The 18,865-nt window shown below is 55.7% G+C and overlaps 2 protein-coding genes across 8 annotated transcripts; one reads left to right on the top strand and one right to left on the bottom strand.

Moving 5' to 3' along the window:
- Nucleotides 1-4,143: 4,143 nt before the first annotated feature.
- Rmnd5b (required for meiotic nuclear division 5 homolog B) lies at nucleotides 4,144-15,023 on the top strand. 7 transcript variants are annotated; one of them, XM_013155037.3, is made up of 12 exons: nucleotides 4,194-4,331; nucleotides 6,930-7,034; nucleotides 7,358-7,658; nucleotides 8,822-8,971; nucleotides 10,741-10,886; nucleotides 10,995-11,135; nucleotides 11,630-11,730; nucleotides 11,878-12,044; nucleotides 13,088-13,253; nucleotides 14,103-14,205; nucleotides 14,301-14,455; nucleotides 14,536-15,023. In XM_013155037.3, the coding sequence occupies exons 4-12, from the start codon at nucleotides 8,833-8,835 to the stop codon at nucleotides 14,597-14,599; spliced, it is 1,182 nt and encodes a 393-aa protein (XP_013010491.1). In that variant the 5' UTR covers nucleotides 4,194-4,331; nucleotides 6,930-7,034; nucleotides 7,358-7,658; nucleotides 8,822-8,832; the 3' UTR covers nucleotides 14,600-15,023. The 7 variants fall into 7 exon arrangements, with proteins under 7 accessions (XP_003461702.1, XP_004999842.1, XP_063086606.1 ...); XM_063230536.1 differs by lacking the exons at nucleotides 6,930-7,034; nucleotides 7,358-7,658 and adding an exon at nucleotides 7,035-7,245 and having other exon boundaries at nucleotides 4,193-4,331; XM_004999786.4 differs by lacking the exon at nucleotides 7,358-7,658 and having other exon boundaries at nucleotides 6,934-7,034.
- A 621-nt stretch (nucleotides 15,024-15,644) lies between these two features.
- Nhp2 (NHP2 ribonucleoprotein) lies at nucleotides 15,645-18,604 on the bottom strand. The gene is made up of 4 exons (XM_003461653.5): nucleotides 18,358-18,604; nucleotides 18,188-18,257; nucleotides 16,694-16,799; nucleotides 15,645-15,987 (listed from the first exon to the last, which is right to left on the bottom strand). Exons 1-4 carry the CDS (start codon nucleotides 18,515-18,517, stop codon nucleotides 15,862-15,864), a joined length of 462 nt encoding a protein of 153 aa, XP_003461701.1. The 5' UTR covers nucleotides 18,518-18,604; the 3' UTR covers nucleotides 15,645-15,861.
- Between the last annotated feature and the right edge of the window lie 261 nt (nucleotides 18,605-18,865).

Genomic DNA, 18,865 nt, shown 5'->3' with positions numbered 1-18,865 from the left:
GCCCTGGACACAGTCTTGGGCCTAGGGGAGACCTGACTGAGCCCACACCTGAGCTCTAATCTGCTAGGAAGAGCCTTCGTTAGGCAGGCCAGCCCCCCACCTGCACACACACCTTGATACCTTCTGTTTCCCAGACCTGTCTGGACTGCTGGGTCCCCAGAGACCCTCCTCCTGGAGCCAGGTGTTGGCCTAAGGCCTAGATCACTACCTCCCCACAGGCAGGGGCTGGTCTGCTGGGTGTCCATATTCCCAAGTGTAGCTGTCCCCCCATCCCAGCTCTGTGGAGTAACTCCCCACCCGGCAATTAGAGAGCTGGGCCGGCCAGTACAGCCAGTGGGGAGTGGGTGGGCGGTACCAAAACTTGGCAGCTATGCCAGAAACCCAGGCCAGGCCCAGAGGTAGGGGGAGGGCATGGGGCGTCTTGGAGAATCATGCCAGGCAAACCAGTTCCCTGGTCCCCAAGCAGGCTGGGTGGCTCTGGGGCCAGCAGATCACAGGTGCCCCTGTCACTGTGGATCATGTCACTGCTGGGCTGCTGTGGAGAAGCCCTTCCCTCCTGCCCCTGCCGGGCCTCTCACTGCTCTGAGGCCAGCCTCGCCCAGCACACCTGAACCTGAATCCACTCGGGCTAGCCATGTGGCTAGCCCTGCATGTCTCTGGCCTCTGGGCCTGCTTGCCCAGCATTACCTTCCAGCAGCTCATGAGCCCCTTTGCCTGTCACTAGAGGCCTCTGACTGTGGTCTGCAGGGTCACTGACAGCAGTCTCCTCCCACTTTGGTGAGCTCAGCAGCCCCTGACAGCTCTCCTACCCTGTGTGTGAATGTGTGTGTGTGGGGGGGGGCAAGGCACTGACCTCCAGCCCCCTGGCAGATAAAAGGGTGGGGTGATAGCTGGACAGAGAAAGCAGCTGTGGCCTTCAGCCTGGGCCCTGTATCCCTGTCCCACTGAAGGCAGGCAGTGCTCAGCTCTTGTGTTGTAAGGGAAACCACCTGCTTTGGTTACTTTTCTCTCCTGGCTGGGACAAAATACCTGACAACCAAAATTAAGGGAGGAGAGGTTTCAGTCCATAGGTGGTAGAAGACAGCAAAAGCAGGAAGAGCAAAAGGGGAGGGGGAGTGGGCACAAAAGGACAGAAGCCAGGGCCAACACATGACCTGACATATATAAATCTAGTGTCATGTTCTTTTGTCATCAGTGTAAAACTTTTTTGTGGGGGGCAGGATGGTGGTACTAGGCTCAAACTTGAAGTGCTTGGCTATATCCCAAGCCCTTTTTATTTTTTTTGTCTTTTTCCTTTTTATTGGTACCAGGGATGGAACTCATGTCTGCCTGCTTACAAGGCAGGCGGCTTATGCTAAATCCCCAGCCCCCACCCTTTTTATTTTTAAAATAAGGTCTCAGTTGTACAAACTGGCCTCAAGCTCGAGGTCCTCCTGTGTAAGTGGGATTACAGGCATGTACCACATGCCCACCTGTCTTGAATTTAGTAGGAGTGTTCTAACAAGGGCCCTCACATTTTCCTTTTGCTCTGCACCTGCAAATTAACTGGGTGGTTCCAGTTTGAACTAAAGACTCACATAAGCAGAGACAAAACGGAGAGGACCCAGGACGCTGACTTGGAGCCACTAGCGCTACAATGGGGCCTGGAGCTGCCCTGGAAAGCAGCAGACCTGGGGCTGGCCCGGTGCTCCTGGATTCTGCAGAAGAGAGCAGTGCCCTGCATCACATACTATACAGCCAGCACCACGATCACAGATGGTTCACCTTCTAGGTCTGTCCTGCAGGACCCACCAAGAGGCAAGGAAGCCTACACTTCCAAGAGGGCCCTTGACCCTGAAGAGCTCATCCTCTATGCAAGACCTGTTATTGTGTTCCTGTGTGTTTGTTCTTCATCCTTCGTGTGTGTTGTCCACTCCTCCACTTAATACACACGTGTACACGCACATGTACACGCACATATGTGTACACACACACACACACACACACACACACACACGCTGCTGCCTCTGATGCTGGGCGCCTGGCATGCTAGACAGGCCCTCTAGGCTGAGCTACATTCCTCAGCCCCCACAGTGTAATTCACAAACAGGAAAACTCATTTTGATAATTTACAATTGTAATAAAAGTAAAGTTGTATAACCTGCCCTATAATTTATGAGATACAGAAGTTACCGTTACCCCCCCCAAATTCCTCTAACCCCCGTGTAGTCAGTCCCTCCCCTCTCCCAGCCCTTACCAACCACTGACTGCTTTCTGAGTAACAATAACCTTCGAGTTTTTTCTTTTCCCTCTTTGTGGGAAGTGTTTCATCTCACCTCTCTGATATGTAATGTCAGAACATACTACAAAATAGCAAGAAAAACTATATAGGACACTGGCAGAAAAGTAAATCTGTACTTCTATGGAAAACATGAAAAACCAGAAATGGATTCTACTTTGTAGGCAAAAAATAACATCGTGTTGGGAAATGAGTGGGTAAGCAAGTAATATTTAACAATACGAAATCATAAAATAAGTCATATTTGCACGAATCCAGAAATAAAACGGACACCGACCGGGGTTTCGTTTTTCTTTCTATGTGTGTACTGGGCCTCAAACCAGGGCCTTCACACTGAGCTACATCCTCAGTTCTTTTTAAATTTTGAGATAGTTTTGCTAAGTTGCTGAGGCAGGACTTGAACTTGTGATATTTTTGCCTCAGCCTCTCAGTATGTTCTGTAAAAATTTAAGAATGGAGTCCTGGGAAACTGGCAAAAAGTTCAATTATTGCCGAACTAGTGAGCTAATGAAGCGATCTGACTTTGAAACGATTCCCCACACAAAGACAACTTTATTTTCCAATGAAAATGAAATTTCATTGTCCAATGTGGTAGGACGCAGTGCACAGTGGGAAGTACCCAGGCAGGATGTGCCAACACCATGCATTGGACTGGGGAGCCGGTGACAAGGGGAAAGGCCAGGTGTGGTGTGGGCGGCCCGTGAGGGTTTCCAGACTGGTTCGGCTTTGTCTCTGCATTGGGCCAGGATTGGGGAGCAGTGGGAAGCCAGGGGTGCTCTTAAAAGCTTGTGAGGTCCTGGCGGCCGCGGCGGGGGCCCCTGGCCTCGAGCACATTCCCTGCAGCTCCTCGCCCCCGCGGCTTCCGCGTGGGGCCAAGACCACCCAGGCTCCGGGCTCCCCCAGGCGCCCTCTCCCCAGCTGCAGCCCCACCTCTGGGTACCTACTGTGTTCCGGCAGCGGGGATGCAGGCCCCATCTGGGTCCCACGGAGGGGAGGCGGGGCCAGGGCCCGAAAATCAACAAATAAACACAGGATTTCATGCCAAGGCTGTAAAGAAAGCCGAGCTGGATTGTGCAAGTGTATAAAGAAAGTAGAACAACATTGTGCAAGGGTGGAAAGTGCGGCGGGGTGATCAGGGTATAGGGAGCTGCATGCAACCCGGGGAAACTGAGCCGAGCCTCGATTTTGGGGCTGCGGTCCGCGGAGCAGCGAGGGCTTCTCTGCTTCCCTTCACAGCAAGGGGCCGAGGGGATTGCAGGCGCATCCAAGCCTCCGCCTCCTCCTCATTGTTCTCTGTCCCTCTGAAGCATACGGCGCGGCCGACCCCACCTAACTCCACCTAACTCGCAAGAGGGGTATCGTAGGGCGGCAGGGCCGGGCAAGGACCTCGCACTCGCGCGGACCCGAGCTCCCGCGGGGGTGTGCCGCGGACGAGCGGACGGGAGAGGGCCCGTCGCACCCTCCTTCTCCGCGAGCTGCGGCCCCAGGCCTCTGTACTCTGAGCCGTCTCGACGTCCAGGAGGGGCTCCAACTCGCGACCCCGCTGCCTCCGCCGCTAGGCGCCCCCAGGACCCCCGCGGCCCGAGACACTCGGCTGGCGAGCGAGGGACCGTGCGAAACCTCCCGCAGGCTGGCCGAGCGGCTCCACTCGCGACCGGCCGCGTGGGAATGGACGTCTCTTACGCTGACCGCCGACCCCAGACGCCCCTCCAACACGAGACTGCGCACGCGCACATCCAGGCCGAGGCGCCGCCGCCGCGACTTCCGGTTGTGATGAGAGCGGCGCCGGAAGCCGAGCCCAGCTGCGGGAGTCGGCGGGAGCCCGCGGGTTCGGGGCGCGGCCGGCGGGGTGAGGGGCGGGCCGCCTCCGGAGACCCCCCACCAAGCCCCCGAAGCCATTGGCCGGGGCGCTGGAGGCCCGCAGAGCGCCGCTCCGGCCGCCCCTGAAGCGCTGCCGCGGTCGCCAACCCCGACCCCCACCCTACCCCGGCCGGCCGGAGGTAACCCGGGGAGCGAGGGGCCGCGCAGGGCGTCGGAGCAGGGTCCTCTGAAGGTACATAGGAGTTTGCCAGTTAGCTTGCAAGTGGAATCTTAGCGGGGGCTGCTGCCCAGAGGAGAGGGGGGCTTTTCCTTCGCTTTTTTTTACGAGACAAGAAAGATCTGAAAGCTGAAATAGGGGTATGCAAAAGCAGCAGGCCGCGTAACAGACGAGGTGTGCGGCTTGGGCGGAGGACGGTGCCTCTGAGAAAGTGGCTTGTGTGTGGAGACCTAGTAGGAAGGGCCAAGCCCTGGGACATGGGCAAAGCGTATCCAAGCAGAGCTGGAGCAGTACAGAGGTACCGAGGCAGGAACGGACTGGACGCTGCCCGAGAACAGAAAGAAGCTAGTGTGATTAGGGTGTGAGAGCAGGGACGGAGGAGAGGATCCATCTGGCCTCCGTTTTGCAGGTTCTGGAGGGGAGTGAGTGTGGGTTTTATTCTGAGTAGAGTTGTAATCTGTTGGTTGAGCAGAGGCTTGGTAGGTGGAAGAGAAGGGCTGTGAAAGCGTAAGAATGGGGCCAGTGTTTTGCACTAACTTCCCTCTCCCAGCCCCAGGAGCCCGCTTGTCTCCAGATGCTCCAGACTGGAACGCAAAGCCCCATGCCTGCCTTGGTAGAGCCTTAATATGTACTGCATGCTCTTCCCGCCCACCCCGTGGGTTTGAGTGCAGAGGTTTAGAAATGGAGGCCCTATTTAATCAGCAGGTAGGCTCTGAGCTGGGTCCTGAAAGAGGAGGGAAGACAAGACTGATCTCCAGTCCCTCAGTGGCTCTTGTCAGTGGGAGCGGATGGGTTCTTCAGTAGGCAGTTACTGTGCTGCTTCCTCAGGGAGGACTCGGATGTGTTTGGCTCATGCACACTGGATCGGTGCATGAGGCCAGAAGAGAGGTGGGGAGATGTCATTCACGGGGACCTGGAGATTAAACCGCAGCTTATGTCCATGCAAGGAACTGTACAGGATGCTCTAGAACCCTATATCAGTGTCTTGTGAAGAGAAAGTGAATGTGTAACACAAGCAAAGGGCTTGTGTGTCAAGCAGGGGCAGTGCCACCCAGGGGTGGCAGAGCTGATCTTCGTTTTTGGTTTTGGTTTTTTGTTTTGTCTTTTTCAGTCAGGGTGTCTCTATGTAGTTCAAGCTGGCCTTGAACTTGCTATGTAGCCAAGGCTGGTCTCAAACTCACAGCAACCCTCCTGTGTCAGCCTCCCAAGTGCTGAAGTTTTAGGCATGTACCACCAAGCCAGGCTTTTCCTCACTCCCCCCCCTTTTTTGAGTTGAGCAGGGTGGCCCAGATGTGTGATCCTCTTCCCTCCGTTGACAGTGGTTGACATTACAGATGTGGACCACCATACCTGGCTCCTTTCCGCAGCACTTTGGATGGAATCCCTGTAAGCAGGTGTTTTCCCAGGTCGTTGTTCTTTCACATTTTATTCATTTTTAGCTAATGGTGGATTTACACCTGCAATTCCAGCATTTAGAAAGCTGAGGCAAGAGGATCTCTGTGAGTTGGAGGCCAGCCTGTCTCCAAAAAAATTTTTTTTTGGTGTGGTGCCAGAGGTCAGTGTCCTTATGTGTGCTAGGTGAGCGCTCTACCACTAAACGGTTATATTCCCAACCGCTTAATTTTAAATTTTTTTTATTTTTTAAGTCCTGGAGATGCAAATTAGGACCTACTCACTGGGCTACATTCTCACTCCCGAATACCCCTCTCCACCACCTATTTTTTTTTTAAATTTTGAGACAGTTTTATGAAGTTGTCCAAGTTGGGCCCAAGCTTGCTTCCCGCCTCAGCCTCGAAGAGTGCTGTCGTAACAGGCAGGCACCACCACACGTTTTATCCAGTTGATCACACTGTGTATTCAACCAACCTTAGGTCAAAAGTATGCCAAAAAGCCAGGCTGCCGCAGACCTGGCAGACCTGTAACTGTAGCACTCTTGGAGTCAGAGTCCGTACACAAGTTGAAGCCCAAACTGGGCAACCCAGTAATTTAGCAAGATCCTGTTTCAAAAAGAAAAGAACCAGCTGGGTGTGGTAGCTACACCTGCAATCCCAGCATTTGGGAGGCTGAGAAAGGAGCATTGTTGCAAATTTGAGACCAGCCTGGGCTACAAAGTGAGCTCAGTGCTGTCCTGAAATGCATGGCAAGACGCTCTCTGAAAGAGACCCAAAAAAAGAAAGAAAAGAAAAATGAAAAAGAAGTAGGCTGGGAAGGCAGCTAGTGTAAAGGCTCTGGGTTCAATCCTCAGTATTGAAAAAAAATTGTATAGAAGAGGGCCTGGGGTGTAGCTCAGTGGTAACCCACGTGCTTAGCATGCCTGAGGCCCAGGGTTGGTCCCCAGCACCAAAACACCCCTAACACTAAATTTTTTAAAAATCTCAATAAAGGAAGATGTGTGTATAGATTCTATCAAGTCCTCTCCTGTTTTGTATGGAACTTGAACACCTGTAGATGGTGGTATCTAAAGGTACCCTCCAACCAATTCCCCATGGATACCAGGGGATAATCATACATCCCTTTACTTAGTATATCTTTGGTTTGCCTTGTTTTGTGTGTCTACGTTTTTAATTTTCATAATTGGTATTCTGCCAAGACTTCCTTTGGTTCCCTGCCAAGCCAGGTGTGGTGGTATATGCAGTAATCCCCGCACTCAGGAGGCCGAGGCAGGAGTTGAAGGCCAGCCTGAACTGTACAGTGAGACACTCTCCCTGCCGCGACCAGGTTTGGGGATGTTTCTGAAGTTGCCCTAGATGTGTCTGGAGCACAGTTTCTGCATGCTGCCTGGACTTCCACGCACGTGGCCCCGTGTGCTGAGGACTGATCATACCCCTGGCCACAGCAATGCTGGGGTGAAAATCCTGTGTCCATTTTCCCCTCACCCCTGCATGCAGTCTCGGATGGTTGTGTCCAACAAGGCCAGACCATTGGACTGGTGAGCCACTGACTGTCCCCAGCCCTGTTGCTGTCTGCTAAACCGTGCCCCTGCTGCCCAGACTTGGCAGACCTTCTTCCGTCCTGTTGTCCACTCTGCCCATGTTCCACAGGCTCTGTGCTTCGCTTCCTGTTCCTGGCGCCTCAGTGGTTGCTGTGCATTGATTCCAACCACCGGTGTGCGCTGCTTTCCCTTCTGGTGAAGCCGTTGCCTGTCTGGCTGCTGCCGAGGATGCCTGTGAGGCACAGCACTGGGAGGAAGCAGCCTTGGGGCGCTGCTTGGCACCACCCCCATGCCCTCAGCTTCGTGACCTTGGGCGGCTTATTTAATCCTTCCATGTCTCATTTTCTCTGCAAAGTGGGGCTGGCCAGTATGCCCACCTTGCGTGTGTTTCTGTGAGAAGATCGGAGCCGGTGAGTCAATGCGTGTGAGCTCATTAGCCCTACCTGGCATGCAGTGCACCTTGTGAAGTGGCAGCTGCTCATAACAGTGGCAAGGTGACCTTACTGTGCGTTGCGGTGGCTTGACACCAGGTGTAGAGATGTGTTTAGGAGCAGGGGACTGAATGTCCTCAGAAAGTCATGATTGCAGGTGTCAGTGTGGTGCTGTCACCACACACAAGGAGAGAAAGTACAGGTATATGGTCACCCCAGGGGCCATGGTGCTGCCACTTACCCCTGCCTGGGAGGGTGACAGTAATTAGAGAGTGAGGCCCGACTCAGTGCTGTGGGAGCCAGGAGGAGCCTGGCAGAAGCAGAAGGAGCCTGGGGCTGCATGGACACAGGATCCTCTTCAAGTCTACTCTGTTCCTGCTCAGAGAAGGGGCAGCAGACGGGCTTGTCTGTGTCAGAGGGGCGAGCAGCGCAGCCCCTCGTGTGGGTGGAGGGGAACAGTGACCCTGGCCTACGTGTCCGTGTGCTCCCCGTCTGCCCCTGCTGTGAATGGAGGGGGGCAGTGAGCTGGGTAGGGAGGGAGTGCAGGGCCGGTAAGACTGGGCCACATTAGGGGCAGGGGCCCCCAGTGCGGGCAAGGGTGTGGGGGTGTTAAGGCGGAGCCAGCTGCCTGCACAGCAGCTTCGGGGAGGCTGAGTGGAGAGCGGACCGGAGAGGGGACTGCAGGGGAAGCTGGGGCCGCAGGGCCAGTCCGTCTGGTCAGCACAGCTGCTTTTCCCAGCTGCTGGCCATGCAAGTGCTGCCTTCATGGCCACTCTACCAGTTTGTGGAAAAGCACTCCCACTCACAGAATGGCCACAGTGGATGACGAAAATGCACGCCAGGACCATGTCTGGGGTGGGGATTTCTAGTTTGTTCAGCTTGCTGACTGAAAGTGGAGGCGAACAAAAATAATGCGGTGTGAAGAACTGAAAACCGGTTTTCTCACCGTGGTTCTCATGCCTGCATCTTCCCTGGGAGCCTAGCAGAGCCTGGTGGGCAGCTGCGGCCAGATGTTTTGCTAAGCGGGGACTTTCCTGGTATTGGACATGTGACCCAGAAAGACGAGAGGGCTTGGAAGAAGTAAGGGGGTGGGAGTCGCTCTGTGCCCCTGGCCGGGGCGCTGATCCGACCACCTTCCACAGGCCGGGGGCCCATGGAGCAGTGCGCGTGTGTGGAGAGAGAACTGGACAAGGTCCTGCAGAAATTCCTGACCTACGGGCAGCTCTGTGAGCGGAGCTTGGAGGAGCTGCTGCACTACGTGGGCCAGCTGCGGGCTGAGCTGGCTGGCGCAGGTGCGTGCTGCCTGTGGCCGCAGAGGCCCAGGCTCCATGGCAACAGCTCGGGAGGGTGATGGTTAGGATGCTGATGGATGCACCTCCAGGACCCAGCCAAGGGAGGGAATGGCAGCCCCAGCTCCTGGAAAGCCCAACAGAAGCTGGGCGTGGTAGCACACACCTGTAGTCCAGCACTCTGAGAAGTCGTGAGTTCCAGCCTGGGGTGCACAGTGAGATGCCCTCTTTGAAAATAAAACAAAAAGATACTAGTTGACCTGAAACTTTCCATTTCAATTTTGTTTTTCTCCTGTTTTTGTTTGTTTACTTGTTTCCTAATGCTGCTAGGCAGTGAACTCAGGACCTCATGTATGCTAAGCCAGTATTGAGCTACATGCTTAGGCCCTGCTTTTCTGTTGTTAAACTTGAATAACCTTGAAGGTAGTTTCAGATTTACAGGAAAGTTCCAAGAATAGTGTAAATAAATCAAATACCCTTCTCCCACATCCATCAAGCAGGTCACAGTACCTGCTGTGCCATTCTCTTGCACTCTTGTTACTTTTTAGCCTTTTGAACAGTATCTTTAGGTATCTAACTCCTAGTGTGTATTTCCTGACATCAAAGGCCTTCTCTTCTGAAAGGCACAATAATTATCAAAACCAAGCAATGAAGCAGTGACAGACCTGTCAGCCTTGCCACTGTCTCAGGAATCTGGTTGGGTGATTGCACGAGGGACTGAACTGAGCTACAGCCACAGGTGTTACTAAATTGTCCAGGCTAGACATTCTCCAACAGTCTTCTCCTGCCTCAGCCTCCTGAGTAGGTGAGACTGCAGGTACATACTACCATGCCCAGCTTCTGTTACTTATTTTAATTTTTAAATCGTCTTAGTTATAACCAGAACGCTAGGTATAGTGGTGCACATCTGTAATCTTGATACTGAGAAGGGAGAGGCAGGAGGATCACTTTGAATTACATAGTAAAGCCATCTCATAAAAAGAAAACTAACCAGAGGAGCCCATAATTCTGGTGTCTTTTTGTTTGTTTTTTTGAGCTGTAAGTCACAGCTCACTAAACTAACCCTTTTAGAATACACAGTTCAGTGGTTTTAAATCTACAGAGTTATACATTCATTACTGCTTTCTAATTTGAGGATATTTTCATCATTCCCCAAAGACACCAACCCATGGACACTCCTCTGCCCTGTCAGCCTCTTTCTGCTTTGTGCCTCTGTGGATGTAGCTGTCCTGGATCTCTACAAGAGAGGAAATTATGCCCTGTGTGGCCCATTGCACCAGCCTCTCCCTGACGTGGTGTTTTGGGGTTCTTCCCTCCGCCCGGGGTGTCCACTTGGTGGCAGATGTTTGAATTGTGGCTGCTGTGAATAATGCTGCTATGATACCCAACGACAGGTTTCCTTGAGGACACGGTTTTGTGTCTCTTGGAAGCTGAATTACTGTGTTACATGATAACTGTGTAACATGACAGTAAACATAGGAGTCAATGTATGAAATAGCAAATGAGCTTCAAATAAAAGTTTCTGATCCCCAGAAAATGCCAAATGGCCTTCATGTCACAGCAGCCTGCTGCTCCACAGACAAGGATGTGAAAACTCTCAGGCTCGTCCCCCGGCGGCTCCAGGTTGTGCAGTGGAAAGGCAGCAGGACCGGAGCCCAGGCCCCTCCTGCTCGCCAAGCAGGCGTGCGGCACAGGGGGAGCAGGACACAGTCTGTGCGGAAGGGGGTGCGCGGTGCTGTGCTCCGTGACCCAAGTCCACTGTTTTTCTGCAGCTCTACAAGGGACGCCCCTGTCAGCCACCCTGTCCCTGTTGATGTCCCAGTGTTGCCGAAAAATCAAAGACACTGTCCAGAAACTGGCCTCGGACCACAAGGACATCCACAGCAGTGTGTCCCGAGTGGGCAAAGCCATTGACAGGGTGAGCGGCCCAGCCAGGGTGGCCACGCCCGGGAGCTGGCAGGAGCCGGGTTGGGAGATGAGCAGTGTGAGTCTGGAGCCTCAAGGCCCTGCCCCTGCTTCCTGGCAGAACTTCGACTCCGAGATCTGCGGTGTGGTCTCTGACTCCGTGTGGGACTCGAGGGAGAAGCAGCAGCAGAGCCTGCAGACGGCCATCGTGGAGCACCTGTACCAGCAGGGCATGCTCAGTGTCGCCGAGGAGCTGTGCCAGGTGAGGGTGGTGCAGAGGGCCTGCCCATTCTTCCTGCTAGAAAGGGAAGCCTCTCCTGCTCTCAGACAGGAGGTAGTGCTAAAAACCACCCATGCTGGAAAAGCAACTCTGATTTCCTCTTAGAAATTGGTTGCCACCGAGGTATTGAGCCGATGCCTGCAACCCTTTGCTGAGAGAGGGGATTAGTGGGGTGACAGTGTAGATCTCCAGGGCTTTGAAGACACTGCAGTGAAGCAAAGGAGACTCTGCCTTGGTGTAATTCGGGGGAGAGAAGCCACTGAATGCCAGCAGGGCCTGGGGCCCCCTAGTGCTTCGGTGACAGGGAGAGGTTTGCAGCTATGCTCTGGGAAGTCTGTGTGGCCCCTGGCCCCCCAGAACAGGAGGGAGAACAGCTAGCAGGACCCTGGCACCTGAAGCGCCTTGCCACCCTGCAGCCTGTCTCTGGCAGAGGTTTCTGTGTGTCTCCCAGCAGTGGCACTGCTCTGTCCTCACAGGAATCGACCCTGAGCGTGGACTTGGACTTCAAGCAGCCCTTCCTGGAGCTGAACCGCATCCTGGAAGCTCTGCACCAGCAGGACCTGGGCCCTGCCCTGGAGTAAGGAGCCCGGGTGGGCCGAGCCTCTGCCCTAGGCTTTTGGGACGCAGGGCTCATCTGTGCTCCGCAGTCCCCCATGATGTGCTTATCTGCATCTGTCTGGGGCTCGGCTGCCGTCCTCTCAGGTCCCGGGCCTTCTCTTCACAGATGGGCTGTGAACCACAGGCAGCGCCTGCTGGAGCTCAACAGCTCCCTGGAGTTCAAGCTGCACCGCCTGCACTTTATCTGCCTCCTGGCCGGGGGCCCTGAGAAGCAGCTGGAGGCGCTCAGCTACGCCCGGCATTTCCAGCCCTTCGCCCGGCTGCACCAGCGGGGTGAGTGCCCAGCCCATGGGGTGGCGGTGGCAGCTGCTGCTGCTGCCCCCGCCGCTGCGTCTGGCTCCGTGTCAGGTTGCCAGTCCTCATGCCCGCCTGGCTTCTGTGTCGTTCAGCTTTCTCACGCTGGACACAACACGAAGCACCCGCAATTTAAAGAAAAGGTTCCATTTAGCTCACAGTTGAGGGGTCAGAATGTCCTGGCAGGAGGCTTGGGGCAGCTGAGTGGGGGAGCCCTGGAGGAGGAGGGTTGAGGGGCCAGACACCCAGGAAGGGTGCCCAGAAGGTCCCAAAGCCAGTCAGGTTGACACTGCCCCTTAACTGCTGCCTGTGTCGCCTCTCCCCAGCTCAAACCCTCCTGGATCCATCCAGGAATTCCAAACCCAAGGGTCCTCCGACTCCACCATCACCCCACCCCACTATCACCCCCCACCGTAGCATTTAGTGCTGGCCCAGACCAGCTCAGGCCCATGCCGAGATTCCTTGCTGTACCCCAAGATCACTGAGGTTTGCCTTTAAGATGTGCCTCATAGTAATCCATGTTAGTTTTTCTGTAACCCTACCCATACTTACTGCTTTGAAGTTTATTAAAAAGTAAACATGAGGGCCCAGGGTGCAGCTCGACAGCAGTGCCAGTTAGCGTGTGTGGGACTCTGGGCCCAATCCCCAGCAGCACAGAGGCAAATGCACAGTGTCACAGAAGCAGAGAGCGACTGTCTGCTTCACTGGCCCTGCCTGGGGCCGGGACCCGGGGTCTTCCCTTCTGCACACAGCGGAGCAAGAGCATCCAGGTGAAGGCGCCGACACCAGCATGAGATGACTCAGCTTGATGGGAAGGACAGGAGGGACCGGAAGGGACATGCTGGCCGCCAGAGCCCATGTGGGCAGCGCACTCTCTTCCCCACCAGGGTTAGAGGATGAATTTCAGTCTGTGCTGTCCGGCCCAAACTTTGGGCCGAAACCAGACTGAGTGCTGTGCTGGGGATGGCCTGGCACCCACACCAGCACCCGCACCCCTGAGCAGCACCCTGGTTCCCTTGCAGAGATCCAGGTGATGATGGGCAGCCTCGTGTACCTGCGCCTGGGCCTGGAGAAGTCACCCTACGGCCATCTCCTGGACGGCAGCCATTGGGTGGAGATCTGCGAGACCTTCACTCGTGATGCATGCTCTCTGCTAGGGCTCTCAGTGGAGTCCCCCCTCAGCGTCAGGTATGGGTGCACCCAGAATAACCTGATGGGAGTGACCTGTTTTTACAGGTGGAAAACAGGGCCCTGCCTCTCCTGCCCCCAAGACCCTCCCTGCCAAGCCACAGCCCTCCGACGGCCACTCTCCTCACCCCCACTCCCACACCACATCCCTTTGGGGATGCTCAAATGCCTATGGCACATGAATCTGGGCCTGGTCAGAAGTCCTCTCAAAGCCGTGGAAGTTGGGGTCCCAGCGATGCTCATTTCACAGACAAGGCAGGGAGGCAGCCTCACCAGGTGAACTGGCCTGCCAGGCACCTTACAGGACAGAATGTTGTCCCCACTGGTGGGTCCCAGGCCCCAGCCCAAGGTGGCAGGCTGAGTCGATCTCCACTGCTGCCGCTGCTCCTGCACAGGCGTTAGGAAGTGTTCCCAGCATGCCCAGGAGTGGCCCTTTGACCACATGACATGTGGCTGCGGCACCATGTATGTTGCAGTGTTGTCACCATGGTTCTGCCCCCGCCCCCCCACACACACACACAGTCACTCAGCTGTTAGGAACAGTGAGCTGGGTCAATCCAAGGGAGGAACCCTTTCAAGCTGACCAGGTCCCGTCTCCTCGAGGCCTTCACAGCGACTTGGCTGAGCGGCTCTCCGCCAGGGGCTTCCTTTTTGCCTTAACCATAGGTCTGAATTTGAGGGTGCCTTAGCATGGGTTGCCAGAATTCAACACCCCAACTATGTATGTGGCATTCCTGAGCAACCTGAGGGACCTTAAGGGCCCACTGGGCCTCACTCCTGCCGGGCCCATCTCGCATCCCACGCTGTAAGCTCAGTGTGCCCTGCCCCTCAGCCCTGCTCTGTCCGCAGCTTCGCCTCTGGCTGTGTGGCACTGCCTGTGCTGATGAACATCAAAGCTGTGATCGAGCAGAGGCAGTGCACCGGCGTCTGGAGCCACAAGGATGAGCTGCCGGTAAGCCGGGGCCTGTACCTGCGCTGGGAGGGCGGGGGGCGGGCAGCTACGGGCAGGACCAGAAGTGGAGCTGACAGTTTCGTTGGCCCCCACAGATTGAGATCGAGCTAGGCATGAAGTGCTGGTACCACTCGGTTTTCGCCTGTCCCATCCTCCGCCAGCAGACATCAGACTCCAACCCGCCCATCAAGCTCATCTGTGGCCACGTCATCTCCCGAGATGCACTCAACAAGCTCATCAATGGAGGAAAGTAGGTACCCTAGCCGGCACCCCACTGGACCTGGCCTGGCCTGGCCCACCCCTGAGGTGCCTTTGTCTCTCCCTCTGCAGGCTGAAGTGTCCCTACTGCCCCATGGAGCAGAACCCAGCAGATGGGAAACGCATCATATTCTGACTCCTGCCTGAAAGGGACTTTGCTGGAAACGGCTTTGCACTCCATGAGCCCCAGTCTGCTTGGCGGTGGCCCTGCGGCTGGGACTTATTTCAGAGCACTGCCTCATGAGGGGCCGCACCAACCTGCCCTGGGTTGAAGGACGACGGCTGGCCTCGTCCTCCTGCTGTTGGCTCTTGACTTCACAGCAACCCAGCGGAGGCCCTGGCCACCAGCAAGTTTTCTGCTCCTGCCCGTGGCCCTGTCTCACTGCCAGGCCAAAACTTGTGTCTATCCCTGCCCCACGGCCCGGGGTGTCCGTTGGGGCTCTCTGCTGCACAGCCTCACTTGTACGTTGTACATGGCCATTCCCACTGTACATAGCACAGGGTAGAGATGAATGCCAGTGTTTTATAACTAGGCAAATATATTCACAGCCTTCTCCTTACCTGTGGCCAGCCCTGTACTTAGCACAGGCCAGCGTCACCGTGTGCTGCACTCGGGCCAGGCGTGGCCTGTGGCTGCTGCCAATACACACTGGCTGGGGGAGACTCAGAGACTGCAGGTCCTGCACAAGGTGCTGTCCGTGTGCATGTATGAAGTCCGACTAGAAACCCGCAGAGGGGCTGGGAAGATAACAGTGTGGGGCTTGAGCCGGCTTTGGAGTTTGGCTGCCATGTGTACCGAGTCCTGTGCAGCAGGCCCCAGGGGTCAGAGGCACACAGCCTGTGGTCTGTGTTTAGATCCAGGGATATTCACCGTGTGTGGGTGAACTGCTTCCATAAAGTGTGCGGCTTCTTAGGCTCCAGGGAATAGAGGAAAGCACAGGGTGTCCATGAAGCTCGGCTCACGGCCTGTGTCTCCCCCTTCCCTCTCCGGACGTGGAGTTGAGAGCCTGGGGAAGCGGAGTCGGCACAGCCTGAGCCGAAGCACTGGCCCTGGGGCCAGCAGAGTGCTCAGGGCTCTCTTCAGTGAGGCAGGATGCTTCTGCTCTTTCCTGCCTGCCAGCTCTAGCTGGCAGCAGCTGCTGTACCCCCCCCCAAAAAAAGGCACCCACAGACTCACCACATTTTAGTCTTAGCGTTTACTTCCCCACCCCACACTCCTGCAACTGTCTTCACTGAAGCTCTACAGGAATGGCACAGATGGAGAAGACGGTGGCTCTACTACCATCATGAAACAGGTGTCCCGTGGCCTGGGAGGGGTCTGTGCCCTGGGCAGTCGGGATGTGCCGAGATGAGCCGTAGCCCAGCAGTTTCCACGGGCACTGGCTCAGACCAGGACCTTCACAAGGGTGGCGGCAGGGCCTGTACCTCCTGCAGGCACTCGTCATAGGCCTCCTGGTACTCCTCGTGGGGCTTGACCATGATCACGCAGGTGGGGCGCTTGGAGCCCGCAGCCGCACCCAAGTCCTGTAGAGACCAGGGAGGAAGGCTTTGGACAAAGGGGCGCAGCCTGTGTGGGGCCACAGCCCCGTAAGCCCAGGGCTTGCACATTCAGCCAGCCCTTTAAAAATATTTTTTAAAGGTAAGCTTTCACTAAGTCACTCAGTTTCCCAGATTGGCTCAAGCTGGGGATCCTCTTGTCTTTTGACTGCTGGGGTTATAGGTGTGGGCACCACCCTGGCTCATTTAAACTCAATCAGACTTGCAAGCCACAGGGTCCAGCAGCACTGGGCCTACATTTGCACCTGGCTCTTAAAGGTCTCCAGCCCAGGAGGGGCAGTGTTCTTCAAGCCTCTACCTTCGCCTATGGGGACCAGGTCCCCAAAATACCGGCTCAGGACTCCATGGGTGTGGCACCTCAGGGTTCAGATGCCATGCATGTTCACTGTGTTTTCATCTACACAGTTCACAGGGCCCTGTGTTGTAAAAAGGAAACCCCAGCTGTTGGGAAGGCTGAGGAAGGAGGACTGGGCGTCCCAGGCAGCCTGTGTTACATACATGACCCTGTTACACAAAGCAACAGACCCCAGCACAGAAAGCAACTGTGGCCACAGAGCACAGCTGAGCAGCAGTGAGGCCCCAAGGCCAGCCAGGCCTTCTTAACACCTTGGCTCTTGCAGCTGCCGTACCCCCCACCCCCAGACCCCCTCTCCTGGGGCAAGCTCCCCCTTACTGTCTTGGAAGGGATGTAGACGTAGGGCAGGTTTCGGTCCTCACACATGACTGGGAGATGGCAGTAGACCTCGATTGGCAATGTGTCTCCTGCCAAAACCATGATCCTGAAATGAGAGAAACCATCCTCACTTCTAGCTAGCTCCTTGCTTCCTTCAGTCCTAAGTGGTGGCCACTGGGCTGGGCTCCGGTGTGCAGGGCTTAGTAATACCCTACCCGCAGGAACCCAGTTATCAAGAGCCCCCAGCCTCTCAGGAGCAAGGCCACTGGGAAGGGGATCCCTACCTCCTGACAGCATGTCAGTGCCACCAAGCAGGGTAAGTGCTGCCATGCAGGGAAAGTCAAGGAGCGGTCCCATGACTCCAGCTAGGAGGCACTCCTGACCTGACACCACAGAGGGGTGGTAGCTAGGGAGAGAATGGTACCTTCGCTGCTGGGCAGGAGCCTTCAAGGCCTCAGGAATCAGGAAGGGAGAAAGCCAATGACAGAGAGACTGGCAGTATCACACCAGAGGGCCCCCGAGTGCCAGGCTAAGAAGCATGTACTCTGTCCTTAGAGGGTTTGCTGAAGGCAGGTGGCAAGCAGATCACAAAGCTCACCCCACATTCCTAACTCTGCTTCGGCCTTGTGGCCTCTGCTGCTTCCTTTCCATAGCTTTGTGGGTGTCCTTACAGCCTCAGCTGCCCTCTTCTCTCAGTGCTTTCTTCCTGGCTTCAGGAGCCACCTAGCAGTTACTACTCCTGAATCTACTCTGCAGCTTGGCCCACTCCCAAGCACCAAACATGTAGTCATCTGTCTTATCTCACAGTTAAAATGGATTGGGATTAGGAGCTTCGTGTCTCCAGCGCATGAAGTACTTGTCTGAAACCAAACAGGTTTTTTGGCAGTACTGGAGGTCAGACCCAGGCCTTCTGCATGCTAGGTAGGCATTCTGACCCTCAAACCCAGCTCTCCCTCCCTTATTGTCCACACTTCACATCTCTGGGAGCCCAGACTTTAACTGAGCATTCGTTCTCCTTAATCTTTCTGTGTGTCTCATAGGGACTGACCCCAAGGCCTCCCACACGCTAGGCAAGTGCCCTCAGCACCGATGGGGTACCACACTGCTGCGCTCAGAGTCTGTGAGACTGATTGCTGTGTCTGTGTGGGAAATACGGGGAATAAAGATATGTATTATCCTCGGATTGTGATACAGGCCAGGAAGGAGACAGTGAGATCATCCCCGCTACAGTCTGTATTTTCCTTGTGGCTGTATAAACAAACATGTGACTACTTGTGTGTGATGAGCTGGTCCATGCCCCTGTGGCCTGGTGAGCCAGTGCAGGGCTCACAGTACCGGCCCTTGGGACTCTCTTCGCGTCGGTTTCTGGACTGAAGGGCGCTTATTGACCACCTCGCTGACCGCCTCGCTACCTGTGTTTGAGCTGGGTCGGATCCAACCTTATTTTACCAGCGGTCACAATCAGAGCTGCCACTCGCGGGCGAGAGCTCTTACCCTTTCTCGCCTTTGTTGACAAATTTCTGAACCTCCTTCACCCCGCGCCGGATCTGCTTCTGCTTCACGGCTGCAACGACAGTGGAGTCAGCCGGCTCCGGCCCTGACCCCCGATCCCAGTCCCGGTTCCCCAATCCCGGTTTCCCGATCCCGTTCCTGGCCCCGCACACCTTTCTTGATGCACTTGTAGAGCTTCCGCGTAAGGCGCCGAGATGCCAGGGGCTGCGCGATGGGGTTCAGATTGACCAGCAGCTCGTGGTAAGTGCGCTCCCCGCTGCACGCCTCCGCTGGAGCCTCCGGCCCATCCGGATCTGCCTTTATTTTGGTCATCGCAACAGGAGTTCCCACTACCGCCCTAGAAAATCAATACACGCGGCCCGCCGCTTCGGGAATCACTTCCGGTTCAGGCCGCCGGGTGAAAGCCGCGGGACGCCACAACCAATTAAGAAACAGTCTCTGACGCCGACCAATCGTTAGCGTGCAGCTCCTTCCACGCCAAAGGGGCGGAGCTTTGGCTCTGGGGGCGGGGCTGCTCTGGGGGTTTGAGCAGGTCAGGGGCGGGGTTTGGGTCTCCACCAAGGAAATCAGAGGGCAGGGGCGGGTCTGGGAGAGTGGGCGGGGCTGATGGAGCTGGAATCCAAGCGAATGACTAACACCTCGGCTAGGACCGCGTGCGGG

This window comes from Cavia porcellus, unplaced genomic scaffold (genome assembly GCF_034190915.1).
Source record: "Cavia porcellus strain 051 isolate PalLab524CR breed Dunkin Hartley unplaced genomic scaffold, mCavPor4.1 scaffold_19, whole genome shotgun sequence".
NCBI lineage: Eukaryota > Metazoa > Chordata > Mammalia > Rodentia > Caviidae > Cavia > Cavia porcellus.
This window is presented reverse-complemented; position numbering and strand designations above follow the sequence as displayed.

Coding starts and splice junctions, on each gene's coding strand:
- Rmnd5b (XM_003461654.4), top strand. CDS start 8,833: ATGGAGCAGTGCGCGTGTGTGGAGAGAGAACTGGACAAGGTCCTGCAG. Junction 11,136..11,629: donor TCGCCGAGGAGCTGTGCCAG/GTGAGGGTGGTG, acceptor CTGTCCTCACAG/GAATCGACCCTGAGCGTGGA. Junction 14,456..14,535: donor AAGCTCATCAATGGAGGAAA/GTAGGTACCCTA, acceptor CTCCCTCTGCAG/GCTGAAGTGTCCCTACTGCC.
- Nhp2 (XM_003461653.5), bottom strand. CDS start 18,517: ATGACCAAAATAAAGGCAGATCCGGATGGGCCGGAGGCTCCAGCGGAG. Junction 18,258..18,357: donor CTACAAGTGCATCAAGAAAG/GTGTGCGGGGCC, acceptor CTGTCGTTGCAG/CCGTGAAGCAGAAGCAGATC. Junction 16,800..18,187: donor GTCAACAAAGGCGAGAAAGG/GTAAGAGCTCTC, acceptor CTCTCATTTCAG/GATCATGGTTTTGGCAGGAG.